The sequence below is a fragment of the Tachypleus tridentatus genome, chromosome 4, assembly GCF_004210375.1.
Source record: "Tachypleus tridentatus isolate NWPU-2018 chromosome 4, ASM421037v1, whole genome shotgun sequence".
Lineage (NCBI taxonomy): Eukaryota > Metazoa > Arthropoda > Merostomata > Xiphosura > Limulidae > Tachypleus > Tachypleus tridentatus.
This window is the reverse complement of record NC_134828.1, coordinates 110,710,057-110,736,312: the sequence shown is the minus strand read 5'-3', so window position 1 is coordinate 110,736,312 and position 26,256 is coordinate 110,710,057. Positions and strand designations below refer to the sequence as shown.

Sequence of the window (26,256 nt, the reverse complement as noted above, 5' to 3'; positions counted from 1 at the left end):
AACAGGTGAATTACAGAGAACTTCAGGTTATTAAGTTATGATAAGGGTGTGTTCCAGGGTTAGAGCTTGCTTTATAACAGGGGAATTACAGAGAACTTCAGGTTATTAAGTTATGATAAGGGTGTGTTCCACGGTTAGAGCTTGCTCTATAACAGGAGAATTACAGAGAACTTCAGATTATCAAGTTATGATAAGGGTGTGTTCCAGGGTCAGAGCTTGCTCTATAACAGGTGAATTACAGAGAACTTCAGGTTATCAAGTTATGATAAAGGTGTGTTCCAGGGTTAGAGCTTGCTCTATAACAGGTGAATTACAGAGAACTTCAGGTTATCAAGTTCTAGTACGCGTGAATTATTCTAGAATGAATGCTAATACAGATTAACATGTAACACAGCCGTATAAAGATATCCTGTGTGTTCGAATAACGTTCCTTTATTTTTTGAAATGCTTCCATATAGAACATAACATATCAGTCCATATGTTCGCATGTTCTGGATGTTACAACTGTGCTACAGGTTTTTTTTGAGGTTATTCTCTTCAAGCCTCAACAACTAAAGATCTGAGGTCCGAAAATAAAAGTCAATTTTGAGGAGAAACTTTACTGGGATATGCTGTGACCTGTACACACCCATGAACTGCATTGTCGGTGCTTATTAGTGACACAGCCCGAAATTTATCGTAATTTGAAACCCACACAAAGAGAAACAAACATGGAAAATCGTTCAAGTACTTTAAGTACTAAAAGCCTTCGCACATTACAGAAACTAAGTGAAGCTGTGAACTGAACGAGTACAAACACATCAAAAACACGGTAGCAAATAAACAGTTTCTTTCCCCTACAAATAATCGAGATCGTTGCCAAGTTACAGACGGTAATACATTTAACCAGTAAAGCCGTGAACTAAACATGGACAAACACTGGAACAGATATTAATTTTAGACTTATAAATAACCAAGATTGCTATTAGCTTAGATATTAAATTACCAACTTTCTATATTATGCTGTGTAATACAAATATTGTTCCTGGTTACTATGTGTTATTTCTTAATTGCTTATGTTGTAAAAGTACAAAAAAATGACCATTATTCCCTTCAAACTTTGCTTTTGTGACCTGGATAATAAAATTTTAAAATTAACCTGTTTTATATGTAAAAACTGTCAAATTTGCACATTTTCATTTACATAAGGTCTAAATAAAACAACATATGTTTACAAGATTTACATGTATTTATACTGTTTAGTTTAAGACAAAGCCACCAGGGAGACGTTAGATATTTAACACCTCCTAGAGTCAACTATTTTGATAATGTTTTATCAAAATAATGGAACTAAGCACGTTCTGTGGTGGGATTTGAATGGGACTAAGCCCGTTTTGTTGTGGGATTTGGATAGGACTTAGCACGTTCTGTGGTGGGATTTGAATGGGACTAAGCATGTTTTATGGTGGAATTTGAGTGGAACTAAGCACGTTCTGTGGTGGGATCTGAATGGAACTAAGCACGTTTTGTTGTGGGATTTGGATAGGACTTAGCACGTTCTGTGGTGGGATTTGAATGGGACTAAGCATGTTTTATGGTGGAATTTGAGTGGAACTAAGCACGTTCTGTGGTGGGATTTGTATGGAACTAAGCAAGTTCTGTGGTGGGATTTGAATGGAACTAAGCACATTCTGTGGTGGGATTTGAATGGGACTGAGCACGTTCTGTGGTGGGATCTGAATGGAACTAAGCACGTTCTGTGGTGGGATTTGAATGGGACTAAGCACGTTCTGTGGTGGGATTTGAATGGGACTAAGCACGTTTTGTTGTGGGATTTGAATGGGACTAAGCACGTTCTGTGGTGGGATTTGAATGGAACTAAGCACGTTCTGTGGTGGGTTTTGAATGGAATTAAGCACTTTCTGTGGTGGGATTTGAATGGGACTAAGCACGTTCAGTGGTGGGATCTGAATGGGACTAAGCACGTTCTGTGGTGGGATTTGAATGGGACTAAGCACGTTCTGTGGTGGGATTTGAATGGGACTAAGTACGTTCTGTGGTGGGATTTGAATTTGTGACCCGCAGATTGCGAGTTGAGTGATCAACGCCTGTGGAATTTTTAGAAATAAAAATTACTAATGATATTTTCCCTGGGAAACATGACCTGACCTCCAGCCAGTGAACTGCTACACAAGGACTAAAGGATGGAACAAACGTAACGTTATGATTCGTTTGTATGACACTCTTAGTTAACACTGTTCTGTACAGTTACTAACGAAAGAAACGGGACAATTGATGTAAGTTACAAACGAATGATTGAGGAATGTTGCATACCTTAACATACATAAGTAGCCTTTAACAGGTAACTTTAGACCGTGCACTGATAGGTTGCCTCAAGAGATGATGACGTCACAGTGCCACAATTTGTTAGTTTTGTTTTTGAATTTCGCGCAAAGCTACTTAAGGGTTATCTGCGCTAGCCGTCCCTAATTTAGCAGTGTAAAACTAGAGAGGAGGCAATTAGTCATCACCACTCACCGCCAGCTCTTGGACTACTATTTTACCAACGAATAGTGGGATTGAATGTAACATTATAACGCCCCCCACGGCTGAAAAAGCGATCATGTTTGGTGTGACGGGGATGCAAACCTAGCAACCACCTAGCCATGCCAGCCCCAGTGCCACGATCCAGAGACGATTATGTCGTAGTTCCATGAAGTGGCACCAGATGGCAATGGTGTATTAAGAAATCGGTGAAATCATGATTCCATGAATTTTCACCAGAGGGCATATTGTTAGAGAAGGGTTAGAATGATGAGGTTTGTCCAGTTGGCATACAATTGTTTACACAATTGGTCAAAGTTTATATCACAGTTTTGGTTTATAAGTAAACGTTAAATCTGTAGTTTATAGTCATAATCAAAGACTTAAAATTTAATATTTTGTTCAACTTGCATCTTATTTTTTTTATAATTTGTCTTGCATAGTCCCGAAACGAATGAGTTGAGAATGATAGAGTTTCTAAAGTCATTGGTCCTCAGGTGAACTACTCGTAGGTTTCTCAACATCAGAGTACTTTATCGCCTTCATATTTAATAATTGCTGAAGTACCCGTAACCTAGACTGATGTTTGGTAAATTCATGATTAATGAAAGATTATCTCAAGACATGAAAATTTGCTTCTCTTTTATGTAATGGTAAGAAATGCATAAGTACACACAAAGACTGCAAAACACAAAATTTGAACCCGCAACTTTACATGATGTATATTTCCATGAACTTAACAAACCTTTATTCTACATTTGGTGAAAATACATCAACAGCGGGAGGAGTAGTGATTAACAAAATGCTAAACCCAAAATTTGTATGCACTTCCGAATTGGTCAAATGAGCGTTCATACCAGTTTTGGTGAAGATCCATCTAGATACTGCGAAATAGCGACATGGACATACAACAGGCAGTACTATTACATTTATATAGATTTATCGCACCTACTGTATTTATGAGCATCACTTATAGTTTTAAAAACATTATTAATATTTAATTATTAGTCCTAAAAACTACAAGTAAAACTATTATTATTATTATTAACAGTGACATTGTTATTATACAGAGTGTTCGGAAAGTCACTGTGCAGTTTTGTAATCATATTTTATTCAGTCTATTTCAAGCCAGCAACTGATAGCGATGTTTAGAAACAAAATAAGAAGGATCCAGGTCTGTATTGATGCCAACGGGGGTCTCTTTCAACATTGTTTATATTGTTCATATTTACCTCCTGTATTCTATATTGAAACATGTCTGTTAATAAATATATAAGTGCACAGTGACTTTCCGAACACCCTGTATGATTATTTTTGATTTTTCCATTTATACGATAACTTAAATCTTTAACACTTTTTTCTGTATTCGCAATAGTTCTATATAGTTAATAACTTTAATACCAGATGTCAGCTTTTGTTACATTTGTTGCCTAGATACTTGTTTTAAGCCATTTATCTTCATATTAACAAAGCTGTATTTCTCAATAGATTGTTGTCCAATGAAGGCTATGTTAAGAGGACCAAGAGCGTACAAATGAAAGTATTTTAAGGTGAATTAAAGCCCGTTTAATATTCTACATATTAATGTACTAATTATGGTTTTTTGGTTTATCTAATATCATGACATCCTTTATACTTTTGCAATATTTGATGCTCTATATCTAAAATAGTTATTGTTAATTCATTTTTATAGCTAATGGATATATTGCGTAATAGTTACACGTCTTGAAAAGGATGCTTATTTAATTTACTAAGTAATATACAATAATTTCATGTGAAGCTTTATAAATTTACTTGTTTCGCTTAAGGAATTTGCCTAAATAATTGTGTTTAACCATTACTATTGTAAAAAAAAAATCTATCTTTCTGTAGATATGTCCACAAATCCTTACCGAGAAATAGTTTCTTCTTGATTGCATATAGGTTCAATGCATAATATTCTTACAATTTCAGAAAATGTGTATTTACTACAGATGGATGACTCTTCAATCCTATTACTGATTGCAAGTTGGAGTCGAGATATGTGCCTGATTCTCAAGCCCCAATAGTGTATCGAAGGTTTCAAACTTCAAGACGGACTAAAACCTCGAAATATTTTGATTTTAGGAAATACAAAAGGTCAGTGACAGGAGAGGTCATTACTTGACAAGACGCCACTCCACTTTTAAAATTGGGAAGAAAAAAGCAAAGTTATACTTCACTGAATTTCATCATTTATTATCATGCCTGTGGTCATTGTAGAGGTGGAAAATTTTGACCTGTAGAACAGACCATATTTAAATAAATAAATAGATTTCAAATGCTTAGTCATTGGGTGTATATCGGTGTGTCTATGTTTAAATAACTGTTTTTAACTTAATTTCTTTCAGACACACATCATTCCCAGTGTGAATAGGTAACATGATAGCTTCATTACATTCATAAAATCATCAACTATCCTTACTTGTGGAGTGTGCTTAATATTTTTAAGAGAAAACTTTACCATAATATTGAGAAGTTTGCTTATAATTCTATGTTATAATCTGGAATTTTTCTGGATAACCCAGTGTTCACTAAATTGCAAAGTCTTCTCTTCTCTGTCTATTCTATTTTATCATTACTCTGTAAAAAAATAGATGTTACATCTAAATTAACAATTCTTTTTATTTATTCATCATGACATTTTAAGTTAAACAGTATCAAGAGTTGGTTTGCATATTGCCTAAAGCTACACCTGAACAGATTAGAGAAATAATTTTGTATACATTTATCATCCGTATTTGCCAATATTTAATGTTTTAAAGAAAGAATTTCTCCTGACGTACATTAAAAGACAGAAAATTAGATGGTACAAGCCAGTACTGAGAGAGCTGGCTGTCAAAAAATATCATTTAAGGAGAAAAGAAACCACTTTTAGTAACACAAATACGTTTTTTAGTTAGTGATTTGGCAGGGCAGACTATTGGTAAAACTTTGAATTGAAAAAAATATACCGAGTACACGAAACAAGGCATTCTCGTTCTGAAGGCCTGGTGCACTTGCTTTATCAACGTAAATCTTATGAAAGTTTAGTCTATAAAGTATTAAACTCTATATAAAACGATATGGATTCTATCATACAAAATTATATGTTGCCTGTAAATCATAAGCCAAAGATGATAAACCAGCTGCAATCGTGTCATATGACTTGTAATTGCCAAGTCATGTGACCCATTAAAATTGACATGTAATCACCAAGTCATGAAAATTTAAAGATAATCGATAACATTTCAAAAAATACGAAAAAAACAACTGAAACTGTATTAATGTGATACATTACAGTGGAAATCTAATTATAAAGATTAAGGGGAATTAGTGATTAGTGGAAGATCCTTTCCAAACATTAACATAATGGACCTGATCAGTGACATACCACAAGAATGAAAGAATTTTAACTCCATAGATAAAATAGGAATTGCAGTATGCTTGTCAAATGGACTTATTTTTAATAAAGTAGTGTTGTGTTATATATTCATTTGTTTATTTAATGTCGTTATGTACTGTTGTCAGCCTTTTCAGCTTTGCAATATTTTGAACTGGCTGAGAAATAATATCATTTGTTCTAAGGGCCAAATTGTTACTACTGGTAGAAATAAAGTTGATGGTAAAGTGAAATGTGAATCATATAGACAGAGAAAATAAAGTATAATAGAACATTACAATCCATCTGGTATAATCTGATGCATACGGCTAGTTTGAGTGAATTACAGCCCCTTTATTTAAACATGTAAAAACACGAAGCAACTCAACCAATCTAAAACAGGTCAAAGACTGGTTAAGTCGTCAGAATACATTAACAAGAAAATTACAAAGTTTGAGAAACTGAGGAATTATTTTAGGGATTTATGAACAATAGCAGGATTGTTTAGTGGATCTTTCTAAACTATGTCAAAATAACAATCTGTTTAAGTATTTACTCAGATGTGTCAATATGTTTTCTAAACATGCATGAGTTGTCTCATTTAAAGATAAGTAATGTGTGACACTGTTATTGTTGTCAAGCAGATTTGTTTAAAAACATAGGTAAAAACTCTGTGAATTACACACTGATTCTAGGACTAAATTTAATAATCTTTTGTATCAACATCATATGAAAAAGCAAAACATTTAAGTCTTTACTAAATATAATGGAACTAAAAGATATGTGGCACAAAATATTTAATTTCTCTCTTAAAACTTAGGAGGTGCCACTATGTTACTCATCGTGGAACTTATATCATCATTCTGCATATTCTGGCCAGTACTTATGATGAATCGTATCACCTCGTCATTAAAATCAGACCAATAGACAGGATGACTCTAATCATCTGTGATGTTGAGAAACTTTATAAACCACTCACTAAAGTGAGATTTAAATTCAAAATGGACGATCAAGTACTTATTAGTGAAGTGAAGGGTTAGTTTGAGAAACACTTTATGCTTAGATGGAAAGACGAAGTCTTTATAATTCACAAGAGAATAAAGTGGTAAATGTAACAGTTTATAACTTGTAATACCATCTCTAAAAACATTAAATGGAATATTTTAAGAATCTGAACTACTACATTATGTTGTCAAGTCCATCAAACTTATATATATATGCTGTGGAAGAAAGATTATGTGAAGAGGAGAGACATGAAAACAAGCACATTTACCATTAGATCCCTCAAATATGCGTGAATTGTCCGCTATCATAAAATATTAAGAATCTTCTATCACTTTTATTCAGCCTGAATCAGCTTTATTTGGCAATACCTATTGATAATTCTATGAACTGTTTTGCCACCAATATTCTGGCAAACTATGTTGCTCCTCCTTCAAGATTATCACCCTTGAACGTTCGTGAGATGTAGTCTTGGCCAAATTACAGTATCAATATAGATGGCATAATGTGCTTGACAGTGAAGAATGGTTATCTAACTTTTTGGGGTCCTCAATTCGCTACCATAATTAATTATATTAGACCAGTTTATTGCTTAAAATGTGAACATTTAATAACGTCATACACCAAGAAATGTCTTTTTCTAAATCCCACAGAGAACCTATATTTACATTTGATTCATTCATCCGAGAAATAGATGCAAATATAAATAATGGAGCCTACATAACGTTCAGTCCTTTGCTATTAGTACCTCTTCGATTTCTTAATAACCACATGATAACAGAGTCTACGATAGCTCCATATGCTGTTAGCAACCATGGAAGATTTTTTATTCACTTTGGGTTTTGTGGAATCCAGTATTGTTGTATGACGTGTATGTACAAAGCATTCAAGTTAAAGGTCAATGTGGAGACGTGATCAGTGAAACATTTACGAATCCTCATTACAGACCCATTTCTAAACAAAGTATTCAGACTATGAGGTCGATATGAAAGACGATATGGGTTGAACTTTTCATTTGAACAAGGGAAAGTAATCATAACTCTTCGTTGTTGTCGTTTCTGACATGATAAGAGTACCTTACTATCATGAACCAGCCGTCTATGACGTCTATTATGACTATTAAGTGGAAAATGGTTTACTTTATTACAGTGGTATTCATTGGAAATGGGTTCACGGATTGGGAGACCTATTGAGTTACTTGTTTGGTTCAACTATACGATTTCTTTAAAAAAGGGAATTTAGCCTTAGGGAAACAGGTTGTTCAGTCAGACATAAACTTAGCATCAGATGTCACTTAAGGAAAATCTTTTGTTGATGATGGAAAACCAGAAGCAGTACAAGAGCTCAGAACCAGACTCAAAACTTTAAACATGTTCTCCCTCATGTAAACTAGAAGTAGAATAGTTTCGTGTTGACAGCCACCAAAACCAACGGATAGAGCACACTGACTTCAGACTTTTTTGACAAGTAAACATGACCTTCATACTGTATTAAAGTCTTGTCAGTGTACAAAGACTGAGATAGACTTATTTTCTTTTAGCGATGTAAAACGTGTTACTTCGTTCTTTATCTTCTCAGGTAGATGCGCACCTGAATGACAAACACGTCTTCGTACCACAACCTTTATGCGTATAAAGTCTACATAAAAACTTTACTAGTGAAGATAAGTCATGTGGCATTGTCCAACATGGTGGGTGGTTTGACGATCTCGATGGTCCGGCATGGCCAAGTAGGCTGAGGCGTTCGAATCATAATCCGAGGTTCACGGGTTTGAATCCCCGTCACACCAAACATGTTCGCTTTATCAGCCGTGAGGGCGTTATAAAGTTACGGTCAATCCCACTATTCGTTGGTTAAAGAGTAGCCCAATAGTTGGTGGTGGGTGGTGATGACTAGCTACCTTCTCTCTAGTCTTACACCGCTAAATTACGGACGGCTAGTGCGGAGAGCCCTCGTGTAGCTTAGCGCGAAATTCAAAACAAAACAAAAAACAATCTCAACTACAATAATGATGAGAACGGTGGGATCATGGACCGACACATAGATATATGTGGTAGTCCAACAGTTGGCCTTTCAGGAATCCATATATATATATATAAGGAACAACTAAACATTATTAGAAATCGTTTTCATTTCCTCAGGGAAACATACCATCATTTATCGATAATTCATTCTAAAGTCAAACACTTGTACGTCTTGGTATAAGATCCTTTGATAAAAATACATTTGATGGGTTTTGTAAGAAAAATTCATAAAGCCTGAAACATCACGGTATCAATTTCTTGGCAATCAACGTGGATGTTAAAAAGATTTCTACTCTATCTTCACATTCTAATGTTGATGCTCAACTGTATGCTATTATTTAGTACAACGGAAAAAAATTGAAAATATAGGAACTGATACAGGATACGACGAATACTACGGAGGATACACATTCGTTGTCTCTAATCTGACACCTGATCTACCTTCTAGAGTTTCCTAATTTAACTTGGTGAACCAGAGAAATTTACGAATTGAAATGCGTTTTGTTAGTGCCTTACCTAACACTACAGATGTTCTATCATATGCAGAATTCCAGTCAGTTTCAGAAAAAGACTAGACGAGATATAACGTGGGTAGTATGTAAGAAGTTTTAAACAGAAATTTATTCTATACTCAAACAAGATTTGCGTACGTGAAAGAAACTTGGAGGAGTGTGTTTGCTAGTGGCCAACAACCTGACCATATAGAAAAACAACTGTCCATTGTCAGTATGTGTTTGAGCAATAAACCAGTAGTTCTGTGTTTATTTTGATCGAAATGAGAAAGGAGAATAGTTTGATATATTAGGACTAGCTCCACGTAACGTCAACATAAGAAAATGTATCGAGAAGAACAGTCGAATATAAACTTACAACACAAAAGAACCACAAGGAACACATTATTATCTCTCTATTTGTGTGTTGGCTATATTGTTGGTATTAAGTTTATAATCGTTGTTGATATCTGTTCAAACGAAAACTGTTGTCTATATTTGGATACCACAAGATGTTAATAATATGTTTGCTCCTGATTTTGTGGTAATACGTATTATTTGAAATACGTCATTAATAGATATATCTTGTTCGTAGATCACGGTACAAAATCTTTATTGTGAAAAAGTAATAAATTATTAAGTTGTGTCGAGAACAATAGTGTTGTAAACTTCTTTTTGATACTAAACTAATGCAAAAAGTCCCGGCATGGCCAAGCGTGTTAAGACGTTCGACTCGTAAACCGTGGGTCGTGGGTTCAAATCCCATCGCACCAAACATTGTCGCCCTTTCAGCTGTGAGGGTGTTATAATGTGACGGTCAATCCCACTATTCATTCGTAAAAGAGTAGCCCAAGAGTTTGCAGTGGGTGGTGATGACTAGCTGCCTTCCCTCTAGTCTTACACTGCTAAATTAGGGACGGCTAGCGCAGATAGCCCTCGAGTAGCTTTGCACGAAATTAAAAAAAAACAACAAAATAAAAATAACAGTTTAACATTTTAGGACATTAGTTAAATATAGATGTTAGCAACGTAATAGCATGCTAAGCTACTCTACAATTAACTCATTATCCTTTTAAGCTAATTGTCCATAGTAACACTACCCTTAATAAGACAATCCACCTAGTAACACCATCTGCCTTTGTAAAAACTTCTATAATTAAATATCTAACCAAAAACTATTAAACTGATAATTACTAGAGGTTAAAATAGCAGATTTAATGTTTTACTAATAACTATAATTGTGATAAACACTTTTCAGAACTGTTAATTGTAAATACAACGTTCTGCAAACCAGATAGATTACTAATTTTTAGTAATTAATTCTTACTATAGAGTGGATGACATACTGAAATACTTTTATCATCAGCACCCTCTGATGGTTCGATCATTAGCTGTTTGTGTGTTCATAATACCAATTTACCCACTGGTTCCACTTCCTGGAACTATGAAGTCATCGTCTCTACCCCTTCTCTTAAGGCAACCAATCAACTCGCAGTATCTCGAGTTCTTGCAACTACTTAAATATCAATAAAAGTATAATACTGAAAGTTTTAACAGTATGGACATTAAACCTAAACTAGTGCCTACCTAGAAATCTCCTAGTGCTAATCTGTCCTTGAGTGAAGAAGTCTTGAAATCAGACTTGGTATTTTGTTAATTAAAATCAAACTTGGTATTTTGTTAATTAAAATCAGACTTGGTATTTTGTTTATTGAAATCAAACTTGGTATTTTGTTAATTAAAATCAGACTTGGTATTTTGTTAATTAAAGTCAGACTTGGTATTTTGTTAATTAAAATCAGACTTGGTATTTTGTTAATTAAAATCAGACTTGGTATTTTGTTAATTAAAATCAAACTTGGTATTTTGTTAATTAAAATCAGACTTGGTATTTTGTTAATTAAAATCAGACTTGGTATTTTGTTAATTAAAATTACTTCTTTTTTGTTTCGTTTTTATATGGCTTTGCTTGCAATCTGATGGCCTCGGATTTAACTCCCTATCTAACTAAATATGCTTATCTTTTCAGCCGTAGGGACGTTATAATGTCTTGGTAAATCTCACTATTCTTTGGTAAAAGAGTAGCCCAAGAGTTCGCGATGGGGGCTGATGACTAACTGCCTTTCCTCTAGTCTTACACTGCTAAATGAGGGACGGCTAGAGCAGATAGACCTCGTGTAGCTTTGCCCGAAATTCAAAAAACAAACAAACAAACTTCCCACATGCAGTTTCATTTTTTCTTTCTAGGACCAGGAAAAATTGTTAAAATTAGGGCGTCTATATTTCAATATTAATTTTTCACTTTTAAATCCGAGTTTGTTCGAAACTGTTTTATAGACTAATTTCGACATGTTAAAATTAGTGTTTTTAAGAGATATTCATTTTTAATACCGTAATAAATACAATAATATACCATGTCTTCTCTGGATACTAATTTATCTTATGGGAGTAATAAAGGATATAAAATAAATTTATTTATGTTAAAGGAATGTAAAATAATGAGAAATAAAAATAATGAAACCCAAGCCTGTATGGCGAAGATTAGATTTCGAGAGAACAGTGACTCGGGAAAGTGGGGACATAAAATCAATAACTATTTAACGTGTTTAATTTACGTTTGTTTGTGTTTTGCTGTTGTTTTTGCTTTCAGTGGGAGCTGAAACCGAAAACCAGAGGTCCTAACCATTATTCAATCAACAGCAATACTTCTTGAAATAAACCTTATCGTGACAAACTGCACAATAGAAACCAGGTATACAAGTTTTAAACGTTTGTGTGTGTTCTTTTTTTCTTATAGCAGAGCCGCATCGGGTTACATGCTGTATCCACCGACAGGAATCGAATCCTGATTTTAGCGTTGTAAATCCGTAGACTTACCGTTGTCCCAGCGGGGAACAAAAGTTGTAAACATTATTTTGATGGTTGAAACCTGAATTCGAGAAAAATGAAAGAAACAGAACATTCGCGAGTGTTTTATGTTTCAAACTTAATATTTTCGCGTGTTAGTTACTACAATACAATAACTGCATGAAAAATATTGTTATATCGTTATATTTGATAGATATTTTAGTGTTGTTACCAGCGGTAAAATAAAACGACCAAACGGAAGAATGGTTTCGTTAGGTTGCGCATTGATGATGTCATCAAGACGTTCTGGGCACAAAGTTTTGTTTGTTTTGAATTTTGCGCAAAGCTACACGAGGGCTATCTGCGCTAGCCGTCCCTAATTTAGCAGTGTAAGACTAGAGTGAAGGCGGCTAGTCATCACCACCCACCGCCAACTCTTGGACTACTCTTTTTACCAACGAATGGTGGGATTGACCGTAACGTTATAATGCCCCCACGACTGAAAGGGCGAAAATGATTGGTGCGACCATCAGATAACCAGTCGAACGCCTTAACTCACTTTTGGCGTAGCTGAATCAAGCAAGCAAATAGAAATTATGTTTTGATATGACTGACTACTGTAAGACCTCTGATAGATTCTTTAGGCAGAGTATTCATGATGAAACTTTCGTATTCAAGAAACGTCTTCCTCTACACTTGTGTCTCCACAACAGGCAGTTGACGTCCATTCTACAAAGTTTCATCAATACTATACCACCTGTTGAAAGGAAAATTAAACATTTTAAATCATGACTTACATTTCACGTGAATCAAAATTCTTTTGCTAACCGATGGTTGCACTTGGTTGGAAGCAATACAGAGATAAGCTCCCATATGTGTCCTCTTGATGTGTCGAATGTTCAACTTGTCTCCAACCACCTTCATGACTATGGGAGAAAACAAACTATTATATTAACGTGATATTATCGTGTTAACTGGATACGCAGAGGTTTTTATTTTCTTTTAGCTTCTCGAATTAAAATATTTAATAACACTAATAAATTATGTATACATAATTGACTGATCCAAAATCGTTACAATTTCATAATTTCACAAATAAATGTAAATGCGTTCGATCCAAGAAATTATACAAAGTTGTTTTTATCTTCTTCAGAAATATAGTAATTATAATAAGTGCTATAAATAAAAAATGTAAGTTTTGTGTATAATATATTGTGTATAATGTAACATTATGGGTGAAAACATAACTTATTCAGGGAACATAGAACAATGGTGTAAATTCTCTCGTATATTCAAGGCTTAGCTGTTTCACTGATTTGTTGCACACAGATTTATTGTTATTACAGGTGAATAAAGAAATAGCAGACGCTAGATTGCAGGAAGAAGAGATAACAAGTAAAGCTTTCTTTGTGCCAAATGACACCTTTTTTTCAGCGTTAGACACTAATTTCTTTGTTACTTTTTCGTACAACAAAAACGTCATCAACCTTGTCGCTATTCGCTTTTGGTTAACGAGAATTTATTGGAGGGCAGAGCTATTGACTGTATACTACGTCATTATAAACATCATGAAGAAAGGAGAATTTTGAAATAGGTTGAAGTATGGTTGAAAAAAAAACCCAGAAAACCGTAATTATCTCGCGTTTCTTCTTATTGTTGCTGAGTCATGCAGCCCAGGGTACAGCTTTCAAAAAAGATAATAACATTAAATAAATTTAGGTCATTTGTTGGTGATATATAACCGTATTCACTCATAAATAAAGCTATTTACTCGGTCCTCCAAACCTACACATGTTATGTAGTAACTGACCATTTTACTGGGTCCACAAAACCTACACCAGTTATTGATTGATTGACTTCTTTATTGGGTCATCAAATTACACACCTGTTATTGATTGACTGACCACTTTGCTTGGTCCGTAAAATACACACCTATTATTGTTTAACTGACTACTTTTCTGGGTCCACAAAAACTACATCTTTTGTTGACTGACTGACCACTTTACTGGGTCCACAAAATACGCGCCTGTTATTGATCGAATAACCACTTTACTGGGTCCTCAAAAACCTACACCTATATAACACATTATTTATTTGCATAGGCTAAAAATTGACCACGTGATTATCAGGAAATTATTTTATACTTATAATGTCATATCATGCTCAGTCTGAAAGACAATACGTTAAAGACCATTTATTAGACCTAGTGTTTAAAATTACCTGCAAGGAAACAGAACTAGAAAAAGATAGTCTGATAGAGTGAAAACTATGGCCGTCATCCCTCGTGAATACCAGAGATAAAGGTAAATGGACGCAGTGTTCTTATCAATGCCTTAAAAAGTTGCTGTGATTTGATAATATTTAACCATAATATGCAAAATAGGTTCGCTGACAATTAATTCCAAAAGCAGTTGTTTTAGATGCAAGCAGAAAAAACACGACGAATGATCTGGAACATGTGAAACTATAATATTATTTGTAGTTCATACTTTTCATTATTAACAATGTACTAAAATATAAGTTTCTTGGACATCACGTTCTATTGGAGGTGATATGATAGTAGGGAAAAGGGTTTAGACTCTTTATTATTCGAAGGCTGAATAACATCCAAGAGTGTATTTAAGTTTCACTTTCAATCATGTCCACCACGCAATATTCTAATTAAATTTTCGGAAACAAGGGATTTCAGAACAATAATATGGTAATAAGCTGCCCTCTGGTTTTGTGAAACAGGGTTTAAAAAACCTGAAAATGATTTTAGTTATTGTACTTCATGAGCAAAATCATCGAATTTTTAAAATATTCTTTAATGTTTCTGTCATGCTCCACCTAGTGACATTTATGACAAACTACAGACAGTATTATTCGCCTGACGAGTGGAACAGAAGTTTTCACAAGTTTATCTCAGAACAGCTGGAAAGGGTGTCAACAATTTTATTGATAAAAGGTCTGTTTGTTTGTTTGTTTGTTTTGGAATTTCGCACAAAGCTACTCGAGGGCTATTTGTGCTAGCCGTCTCTAATTTAGCAGTGTAAGACTAGAGGGAAGGTAGCTAGTCATAACCACCCACTGAAAGAGCGAGCATGTTAGGTGCAACGGGGATTCGAATCTGCGACCCTCAGATTACGTGTCGAACGTCTTAACCCACCTGGCCATGTCGGGCAATTCAATGGAAGTAACGTTCTTAAGTATGTGTTGCACTTCAGGTACTCCCACTGCCTCCCAAGGAGCACAGCAAGATGTTTACGGACCCACAACCCTAGAACCCAAGCAGAGCACAGCTAGCCCACCGTGTAGCTTTGTGGTTAACTCCAAAACAAACAAGCTTCTATAACGCACCTTTGCTCACACTACAAGTCTCTGGGCTCTAAATCTTGTAGAAATATTGTTGCCTTAAGTGTTGATTACTCACGAAGACTTTTAGAGTGGGTTTATTTGTTTAGCATCAGGTTTTTTTCTCCAGTTGCTGAAACAAAGTGGTATTCATGTTTACAGACTAACTTATTTATATAAATATGTCTCACCCACTTCACTATCATCAGTCAGAATTATTGAAGTGATTAGTTATCTGTGCACTAATACATACAAATAAAACATATTGTGTTCTTGTTAGTTTTATGTTATTCGTCAGTATCTAGATAGGGTTTGAAGAACGTTGCTGATTTAGTCGTCCAAACTCTTCAATAGACAAACCGTTTAAAACACTTAAAACAAATGTGGAACCCAATCTTTCATCCGATTCACCACTTGTCACTGAGTGTTAGGAGAACTTAGCCTATCATCAGCAACCCTGAGCAAGGAAAAATCGATAAAACAAAGAAATGAAATAAGCCTTGAGTGTTTATGGTGGTGAACTGTGTGTGGTACTTGTAGACTTATTTTGATCTTGTTCTACAAAAGTCTTGATTAGGAAATATTTACTGGTCAAAACGTTTTAAGTAAGGCTTAATGGAATACGAAAATAACGTGTGTGTTTTTTTTTTATGGCAAAGCCACATCGGACTATCTGCTGAGCCCAACCGAGGGGAATCAAACTCCGAATTAGCGTTGTAAATCTGTAGAAGTACCGCTGTACTAATGGGGCTAAAAGGAACTCTTGGTGCTAAGTTGTGTTAAATAGATATATGATCCTTTGTTTGTTTGTTTTTTGAATTTCGCGCAAAGCTATACGAGGGCTATGTGCGCTAGCTGTCCCTAATTTAACAGTGTAAGACTAGAGGAAGTCAGCTAGTCATCACCACCCACCACCAACTTTTGGGCTACTTTTCTACCAATGAATAGTGGGATTGACCGTCACATTATTACGCCCCTACTGCTGAAAGGACGAGCATGTTTGGTGATATGATAGTTAATATGATGATCTAATTTGAACACTGGTCACTCGTGTTCCTCCTTTTCTAATCTTTAAATATCTACATTTTCACCGGTTGGAATTATTATTGGTAAGTAGCTTCAGTGCGAAGATCCTAATTACTGATAATTAAATACCTGACTTGAGTGCCTGTGGAAAACAATGTTATTACTAGTCTATCGTGCTTGTTGTTCACTTTTACAACAGCGTGGTATTTAGCCTAGTGACGTAAGATAAGCAAAACTGATAACTGAGTGTAATGCAAACAAAATTGATTGATTTACGTTAGTAGCCTCAATTTTTATAAATTCTCCCACATACGTGCAAGTTCGAAGTATCAGGTCATCCCACAAGTAATGTCATTTTTATAGGACAGAATAAGTTGACAGCATCAAGTGTGAGCCAGCTCGTTTCTTTACTGTTTTTTAGTTTTATTTATTTTAGAAGCCTCAGTTATCATGAAGGTATCAGAGGAATATATGAGGCATATAATGTTTTACTATTTCACAAAAAGGAAAAGTGTTACTAAAGCTATGCGAAGCATTCAAGATGTGTACAGCAACGACATTCTGAATGTGAGAAAGTGTCAAAGATGGTTCAGTAAGTTTAGGACTGGAAACTACAGTTATACAGATGCAGCTTGCACTGGTCGTCCTCTTGAGTTTGATAATGACCTGCTTCTAGGAGCTCTTGAGGAGGAATGTGCTGTAACTGTTGAAGAATTAGCTCGGAAACTCAGTTCATCGCCTTCAACTGTCCATCGATATTTGCAAAAACTTGGTAGAGTTTTAAAGTTGGGAAATCGGGTACCACACGAGTTGTCAGCTGATAATATAAGAGAACAAGTAGACATCTGCACGTCTCTTCACTATCGTGAACTGCAAGCTTCGGTTTTGAACCACCTAGTGACTGGAGATGAGAAATGGGTAATCTATCAAAATGTTAAGCTCCGCCGACAGTGAGTTATTGCAGAAGAACTGGCTACATCACAGTCAAAAACAAGTCTGCACTCAAGGAAAGTTTTGTTTTGTGTTTGGTGGGATAAAGGTTGTGTACTACACTTTATGTTGTTACAACCAAACCAAACGATCACTGTTGAGAGATACCGTCAACAACTGAATCGACTGAACACTGCACTAAAAAAAATTGCCTTGGTGAATCAAGAAGGAGTCGTTTACCACCATGACAATGCACGCCCTCACACCGCTATGATCACTTCCAGAAATACTGAAGAGACTGGATGAGAGAAACTTCTCCCTCCCACCTGTTCTCCTGATCTGGATGGGAGAAACTTCCTCATCCCACTTGTTCTCCTGATCTGGATGGGAGAAACTTCCCCTCTCACCGGTTCTCCTGATCTGGATGGGAGAAACTTCCCCTCCCACCGGTTCTCCTGATCTGGATGGGAGAAACTTCCTCATCCCACTTGTTCTCCTGATCTGGATGGGAGAAACTTCCCCCTCCTACCTGTTCTCCTGATCTGGATGGGAGAAACTTCCCCCTCCTACCGGTTCTCCTAATCTGTATGGGAGAAACTTCCTTATCTAACTTGCTCTCCTGATCTGGATGGGAGAAACTTCCCCATCCCACCTGCTCTCCTGAAGTGGATGGGAGAAACTTCCTCATCCCACCCTTTCTCCTGATCTAAATGGAAGAGACTTCCCCATTCCACCTGTTCTCATGATCTGGATAGGAGAAACTTCCCTCCAACTTGTTCTCCCAATCTTGACGGGAGAAACTTCTCCATCTCACCTGTTTTCCTGATCTGGATGGGATAAACTTCCTCATCCCACCTGTTTTCCTGATCTGGATGGGAGAAACTTTCCCTCCCACTTGTTCTCCCAATCTTGATGGGAGAAACTTCTCCATCCCACTTGTTATCCAAATTAGGATGGGAGAAACTTCCTCATCCCACTTGTTTTCCTGATCTGGATGGGAGAAACTTCCCCTCCCACCGGTTCTCCTGATCTGGATAGGAGAAACTTCCCCCTCCTACCTGTTCTCCTGATCTGGATGGGAGAAACTTCCTTATCCAACTTGCTCTCCTGATCTGGATGGGAGAAACTTCCCCATCCCACTTGTTTTCCTGATCTCGATGGGAGAAACTTCTTCATCCCACTTGTTCTCCTGATCCAGATGGGAGAAACTTCTCCCTCCTACCTGTTCTCCTGATCTTGCTCCTTCAGATTACCATCGTTTTAGAAACTTGCAACATCATTTGAATTAAAAAACAGTTTATTTATATGCACAAGTCAAAATACTCGTTGTGAATTTCCCAAACTCGCATAAACTATCGAACCTGCATACTTAATTTCCTGTCCACCTACTAACTTGAAAACCTGTAATCTCATTACTGTACACCTGTATGCACTTCGCAATCCATGACCATAATTTCAAACTAACAAAAAGTTATTGGTATCAATCAAATATAATTTCCAACGTGATACACTTAGTCTCAAACATATGCGACCACTTTTCATACGTCATAGTTCATTATGAAACTGAGCAGACAAATACAAACCTTAAAAGTGCAATACTAGCTATTATGTTCTGAAAAACTTATATTCTCAAAATCGAACTCATGTCTCCGTTCACGCGCAAAAATAAATCTTTCACCATGGAACAAGTTACTTACTTGTAATGAAGGACTAAATTCAATTACTAGATGTCAAAATCTTGTTTTGGAAATAAGCTAAGGTACTAGATGTCGTACCATGTTTATAGAAACAACTTCAGTTATAATATGCTCCAAAACTCTTAACTTAGTATAAAGTCTGTTACTAGATGTCAAACTCTTTATTTAGTACCAAGCTCAGTTACAAAGTGTCACGCTCTTTAGTTGGTAGCAAACGTAGTTACTAGATGCTAAACCCTTTATTTAGTAGCAAGCTTAATTAATAGGTGACAAACCCTTTATTTAGTAAAAATCTCAGTTGATAACACCAAATTCTTTCCTTGCTAACAACTTTACTTATTCACCATCAATATCAGAAATTGTAGATGCTTAACAATGTATTTAGTACGAAGGACAGTCACTAGGAGACCAACCTGTTATTTATAACCAAGCTACATTACTAGGGTCAAACTCATTACATTGCACAAATCATAATTATCAAAATCCTGTACTCAGCACCCAATAAACTCATGCTGCTAGAAACCCGGTTTTCTTACTCTTGGTGGACATAACACAGATAACCCTTTGTGTACCTTTGTGCATAACAATGAACAAACACTTTACTCAGTACCCAAGTTAGTTACTAAATGACGAACTCTTTGTTTAGTAACAACCGAGCGTACTCAGGAGCACAAAGTGCAAACCCCATAACCTAACACCAAGCTGAATAATATGTACGAAACACATTTAGTATTATTCTCGAACTAAGTACAAACTGCTTATAAAGGACAAGATCATATCAAAGTCTTTAGTCGCTAAAATGCTTAGATACCAGATACCAAATTCTTTATTTATTAAAAACTTAGTTACCAGGCATTAAATCCTTTATTTAAACTTAGCTACATGGATTTAAACCCTTTATTTAGTACAAAATTAGTCACTAGATATTAAATCCTTTATTTATTACAAACTTAGTTACTAGGCATTAAATCCTTTATTTAGCACAAACTTAGTTACTAGGCATTAAATCCTTTATTTATTACAAACTATGTTACTAGGCATTAAATCCTTTATTTATTACAAACTTAGTTACTAGGCATTAAATCCTTTATTTATTACAAACTTAGTTACTAGGCATTAAATCCTTTATTTAGCACAAACTTAGTTATTAAGCATTAAATCCTTTATTTAGTGTCCAACTTAGCTATTAAATAGAAAACCCTTTGCTGAGTAACAAACCAACTTACTCTGTATCAAGCTCAGAAATACAAGTGCCAAAATCATTATTAGGTTTAGTTACTAGTTGGCAAACCTTTGATTTAGAACGAATCACAGTTACTAGTTGACAAACCTTTGATTTAGAACGAATCACAGTTACTAGTTGACAAACCTCTGATTTAGAACGAATCACAGTTACTAGTTGGCAAACCTCTGATTTAGAACCAGTCACAGTTACTAGGTGCTAAACCCTTTATTTAGAACCAGTCACAGTTACTAGGTGCCAAACCCTTTATTTAGAACCAGTCACAGTTACTCGGTGCCAAACCCTTTATTTAGAACCAGTCACAGTTACTCGGTGCCAAACCCTTTATTTAGAACCAGTCACAGTTACTAGGTGCTAAACCCTTTATTTAGAACCAGTCACAGTTACTAGGTGCTAAACCCTTTATTTAGAACCAGTCACAGTTACTAGGTGCCAAACCCTTTATTTAGAACCAGTCACAGTTACTCGGTGCCAAACCCTTTATTTAGAATCAGTCACTGTTACAAGGTGTCAAACCATTTATTTAGTAACAAGCTCATAACGTAATAGACAGTTTAGTTACTAAGCGCCAAATTCGTTGCTGAATAACAACTTAGTTTACTCCGAACAAAGCTGGTAAGCATTAGATAACAAGGCCTCTACTTAGTACCATCGAAACTTACTTAGCATATTCAATACTAAATGTTCAAACTAATTAACAAACCACCTTGTCAGTGTGAAACCTTTTGTTCATTACTAACTGTTTCTGGCATATCATATAACCTTCTTGAGTTACTGCCAAACCAGTTTATTCAGTATCAAACCTGTTTACTTTGTACCAGAGTTTGTTTTTCAGAACGAAACTCGTGTATCCAGCACTAAATATTCAACATTTAATACCAAACATTTCTATACAGTAACAATATCGTATACAAAATAGTAAAGTTTTGACTCGGTTTCAAACATCTAAGTATTTGGTCTTTACTTTGTGATACTCATTTTACTGGTACTTAGTACCAACCTCGAAAACGTAACACTTAATCCCTTTAATATGTACAGTTAGCTCGGTCACAACAACAAAAAATATTTTATTAAATCATAATTCCGTCTATGTAACACAAAACTCGTTTTCTACAGGACTCACTTAGTATCCAACCCACTGATTAAGTTCGAACCTATATAATACACATCAAACCAGTTTTCAACAAGTGTTAACTTTATTTACTTTTGTTTGGTACGTAACCCATTTACTGGATACGAAACTTCCTTGTGAAATATTAAACTTTCATCTTTTTATTGTATACTAAGGAATAAACCAATAAATTTTAAAACCGTGATCTCAAGCAGACGTACCTTTCTTCTTTCCCAGCATTATCTGTTGGTTATCTTCTCGTCGCCAGGTTATATTAGGAGTCGGAATCCCTGAAGCGCGACACTGTAGGGCCACGTGACTTCCCTCTTTCACTTCTCTGTCGGAGCTGGTTGTGTTATCGTCAATTTTAGGTGGGACTAGAAATAATAACCTTACTTGATTATCGATAATAGTAAGAAATAGTAAATATGTTAATAATAACCTTACTTGATTATCGATAATAGTAAGAAATAGTAAAAATGTTAATAATAACCATGCTTAATTATTGAAAATAGTAAAAAATAGTAAATATGTTAATAATAACCTTACTTGATTATCGATAATAGTAAGAAATAGTAAATGTGTTAATAATAACCTAACTTGATTATCGATAATAGTAAGAAATAGTAAATGTGTTAATAATTCTTCTAAATGTTTTTATATAAAACACTGTGTATTTATTAAATGCTTAATTATAAATATACACATTATACGTATAATATATAATATAATATATACTAACGCTTGTGATGAGAGTATTGAACAATCACTAATTTCATAAAATAAAGTTGTGTTCGTGCAAAGCTACATAAGGGCTATCTGTACTAGCCGTCATAATTTTGCAGTGTAAGACTAGAGGGAAGGCAGCTAGTCATCACCACTCACCGCCAACTCTTGGGCTACTCTTTTTACCAACTAACAAGGGGATTGACCGTCACCTTCAAAGCTCTCACTGATTTCAATTTTCGATAATTCATTTATGGTGCGAAATAAGACTTATGTTTTTTATTGGAAAATACAGAATGTTAATCATTTCTGGAGGCGATGTCATTACTTAGGTGTAGACCAAAGGTATGAATTCCTTTTAAGTACAGTCTCATGTGAAATACGATCAAGGTATACATCGCCGAACTAAATAATTATATCTAACATAGAGCCAATAACATTAAATTAAATGTATCTTGTAGCTGTCTAACCAGAAGTATCGAATAAACCCTCTTAAGCATTAACTACAGTTTAACTTTGAGTGAAGAAAAACTGCATTTCTCTCAACAATTGACACTTGAAATATTTAAATATCACACCGTTTGTTTCTATTATTCAGAAGGAAGACTTTAGTCCTAATAGCTTCATTCAAAGATATATTTATCGTAAAATAATTTAAATGCAAATGTGTCCTTCACTGAGGACAAAAGTTACATGTCTGTTGATCTACCTATCGGAATCTAATATCTTATATCAGACTTAGTGAAACTTTACGAATCAATTACCTTACAAGACTTATGTCGATTGAATGTGTTTACATTTTACCTTGACCTAGATGTAAATACACTTTTATAGTTACGCCAACCATATACGTTTAACCACAATAGAAAATATAATACTATTATTGAACAATTTTCATAAGGCCTAAGTAAGCTCAAAAATATAATTTTACTCCTTTCTTCTCTCATCTAAAATATATTCAATGTCTAACAATTTCATGAGTAACAAAGAAGATAACACGGTAGAGTCAGTCATAAAGAATTTTCATAATTATAAACGTGTAGAAAAACAGTTATAGGCCTTAAAACGTTTAATACACGTGTTTCTATGAGAAGTGTTAAGAAAGTTTTTACAACAGTAACTCAGAAAATAAGTTATTACAACAGTAACTCAGAAAATAAGTTATTACAACAGTAACTCAGAAAATAAGTTACTAAAAAGTGATGTGACAGTCAAAAGTTTCTCACTGTACTTGTATACGGAAAATTGTTTATTCTGGTTTACATTTTATTAACTTAATTAATCTATTAATTTATGTCTTGTATATTTTAAGGACTTAATCCTAAGACTTAATAAAAATTTATGTTAGTATTTGGCTCAAATTGTTATCCTAAGCCTCGAGGTTTCGTACGTTGGGTATTCTCATGAGATATTGTTAGTATTATTAAAGTATACATATCTGAGTTGACTGATATATTTATGTCTCTATGCAGTATCTATACTAATGATATTTTGCTTTTCTCTCACACAATGTGTGGATTGAAAGAAATTCAACGACAAATCCCGTGTGTTGGAAGTGATAAAGGTAAACCTGTCTGATTTGGTTCTTGTTACTATGGGATACTCGTCTTTTAATTAACTCAAATCCACACAAGAAGTTAGACCTTTGATCATGTTTTGTCTATAATAACAACTTTTGTAACCTTCAATATAGTATTAATGTTACAGTTCATTCTTTGAAAATCTTTTACCATTAAGCCAGGTGGCTAAGGTACTTGACTCGTAATCCGAGGATCTCGCGTTCGAATCCCCGTCACACCAAACATGCTCGCTCTTTCAGCCTTGGGTGTGTTATGATGTTACGGTCTATCCAACTATTCGTTGGTAAAAGAGTAGCCCAAAATTTGGCGGTGGGTGGTAATGACTAGCTGCCTTCCTTCTAGTCTTACACTACTAAATTACAGACAGCTAGCGCAGATAGCTTTCGTGTAGCTTTGCGCGAAATTTAAAAAAAAACAAAACAAACTATTACCATTAATAAAATTTTTAGCAACTCACTCACAAACTACAAAAGTCAAAGTACTAAGTCGAACACTCACGGAAAATTACCCCATAAAGATTAGTGTTTACTCTCACGAAGCAATAGTTTAGTGTTGATTTAATATACTGATTACACTCATTGTATTACTTCATCTCGTTTAACTGATTTGAACAGAAACAACAGTTAAGTGTCGTCTCTAAACATTGGGTTAATGCTAACTTTACTTCATATGACCTCTATCGTGTTACTATATCTTGTCTACTTTGTACTAACTATAACAATAATTAATCTACTTACCAAACGAAGAATTAACGTTAATCCGACTCCATGTTACCCTTATTGTGTCACTAGATGGTATATACTTTATACTAACCATAACAATCAGTAATCTACTTACCAAACGAAGAATTAACGTTAATCCGACTCCATGTTACCCTTATTGTGTCACTAGATGGTATATACTTTATACTAACCATAATAATCATTAATCTACTTACTAAACGAAGGATTAACATCAATCTAACTCCATGCTACCCTTATCGTGTTACAAAATGGTATGTACTTTATACAAACTATAACAATCATTAATCTACTTACAAAACGAGGAATTAACGTCAATCTAACTCCATTCTACCCTTATCGTGTTACAAGATGGTATGTATGTATACTAATTATAACAATCATTAATCTACTTATTAAACAATGGAATAACGTTAATCTGACTCCATGATACCCTTATCGTGTAATTAGATGGTATGTACTTAATACTAACTATAAGAATCATTAACTTACTTACTAAACGAGGGATTAACGTTAATCTAACTCCATGCTATTTTAATTGTGTCACTAGATGGTATGTACTTTATACTATCTATTACAATCTTTAATCTACTTACTTAACCAGGGATTAACGTTAATCTAAATACGTTCTCCCCACATCGTGTTAGTAGATGTTATGTACTTTATTCTATTACAATGATTAATGTACTTACTATGTGAGGGATTAACGTTAATCTGACTCCATGACACCGTATTGAGGCCATAGATGGTATGTAATTAATGCTAACTATAACAATTATTAATCTACTTACTAAACGAGGTATTAACGTTAATCTGACTCCATGCTACTTTTATTGTGCCACTAGATGGTATGTACTTTATACTATCTATTACAATCTCTAATCTACTTACTTAACGAGGGATTAACGTTAATCTGACTCCATACTACCTATATTGTGTTACTAGATGGTATGTACTTTATACTAATTTCTACAACCTTTAATCTACTTATTATACGAGGGATTAACGTTAATCTGACATCATGCTACCCTTATCGTGTTACTAGATGGTATGTACTTTATACTAACTATATCAATCGTAAATCTACTTACTGAACGAGGGATTAACGTTAATCTGACCCAATGCTACCTTTATCGTGTTACTAGATGGTATATATTTTATACTAACTATGACAATGATTAATCTACTTACTCTGCAAGGTTTTAACGTTAATCTGACTCCATGCTACACATAACGTGCTACAAGATGGTATGTAGTTTTACTAATTTCTACAACAATTAATCTACTAACTAAACGAGGTATTAACTTTAATCAGACTACATGCTACCCTTATTGTGTTATTAGATCCTATGCACTTGATTCAAACTATAACAATGATTAATCCACTTAATAAACGAGGTATTAACGTTAATCTGACTCCATGCTACTCTTATCGTGTTTCTAGATGTTATGTACTTGATACTAACTATAACAATCATTAATCTACATACTAAACGAGGTATTAACGTTAATATGACTCCATGCTATCCTTATTGTGTTGCTAGATGGTCTATACTATATACTAACTACAAGAATCATTAATCTACTTACTAAACGAGGGATTA

At 34.8% G+C, this 26,256-nt stretch overlaps 1 protein-coding gene across 1 annotated transcript in view; it reads right to left on the bottom strand.

The window, feature by feature from the left end:
- LOC143248192 (lachesin-like) overlaps window positions 1-26,256 on the bottom strand; it is a 44,727-nt gene that overhangs the window by 3,401 nt on the left and 15,070 nt on the right. The window contains exons 5-6 of the mRNA XM_076496625.1: window positions 21,828-21,983; window positions 13,064-13,192 (exon numbers count right to left, since the gene is read on the bottom strand). Coding sequence (XP_076352740.1) covers window positions 13,064-13,192; window positions 21,828-21,983 — 285 coding nt within the window. The remainder of the gene's footprint in view (window positions 1-13,063; window positions 13,193-21,827; window positions 21,984-26,256) is intronic.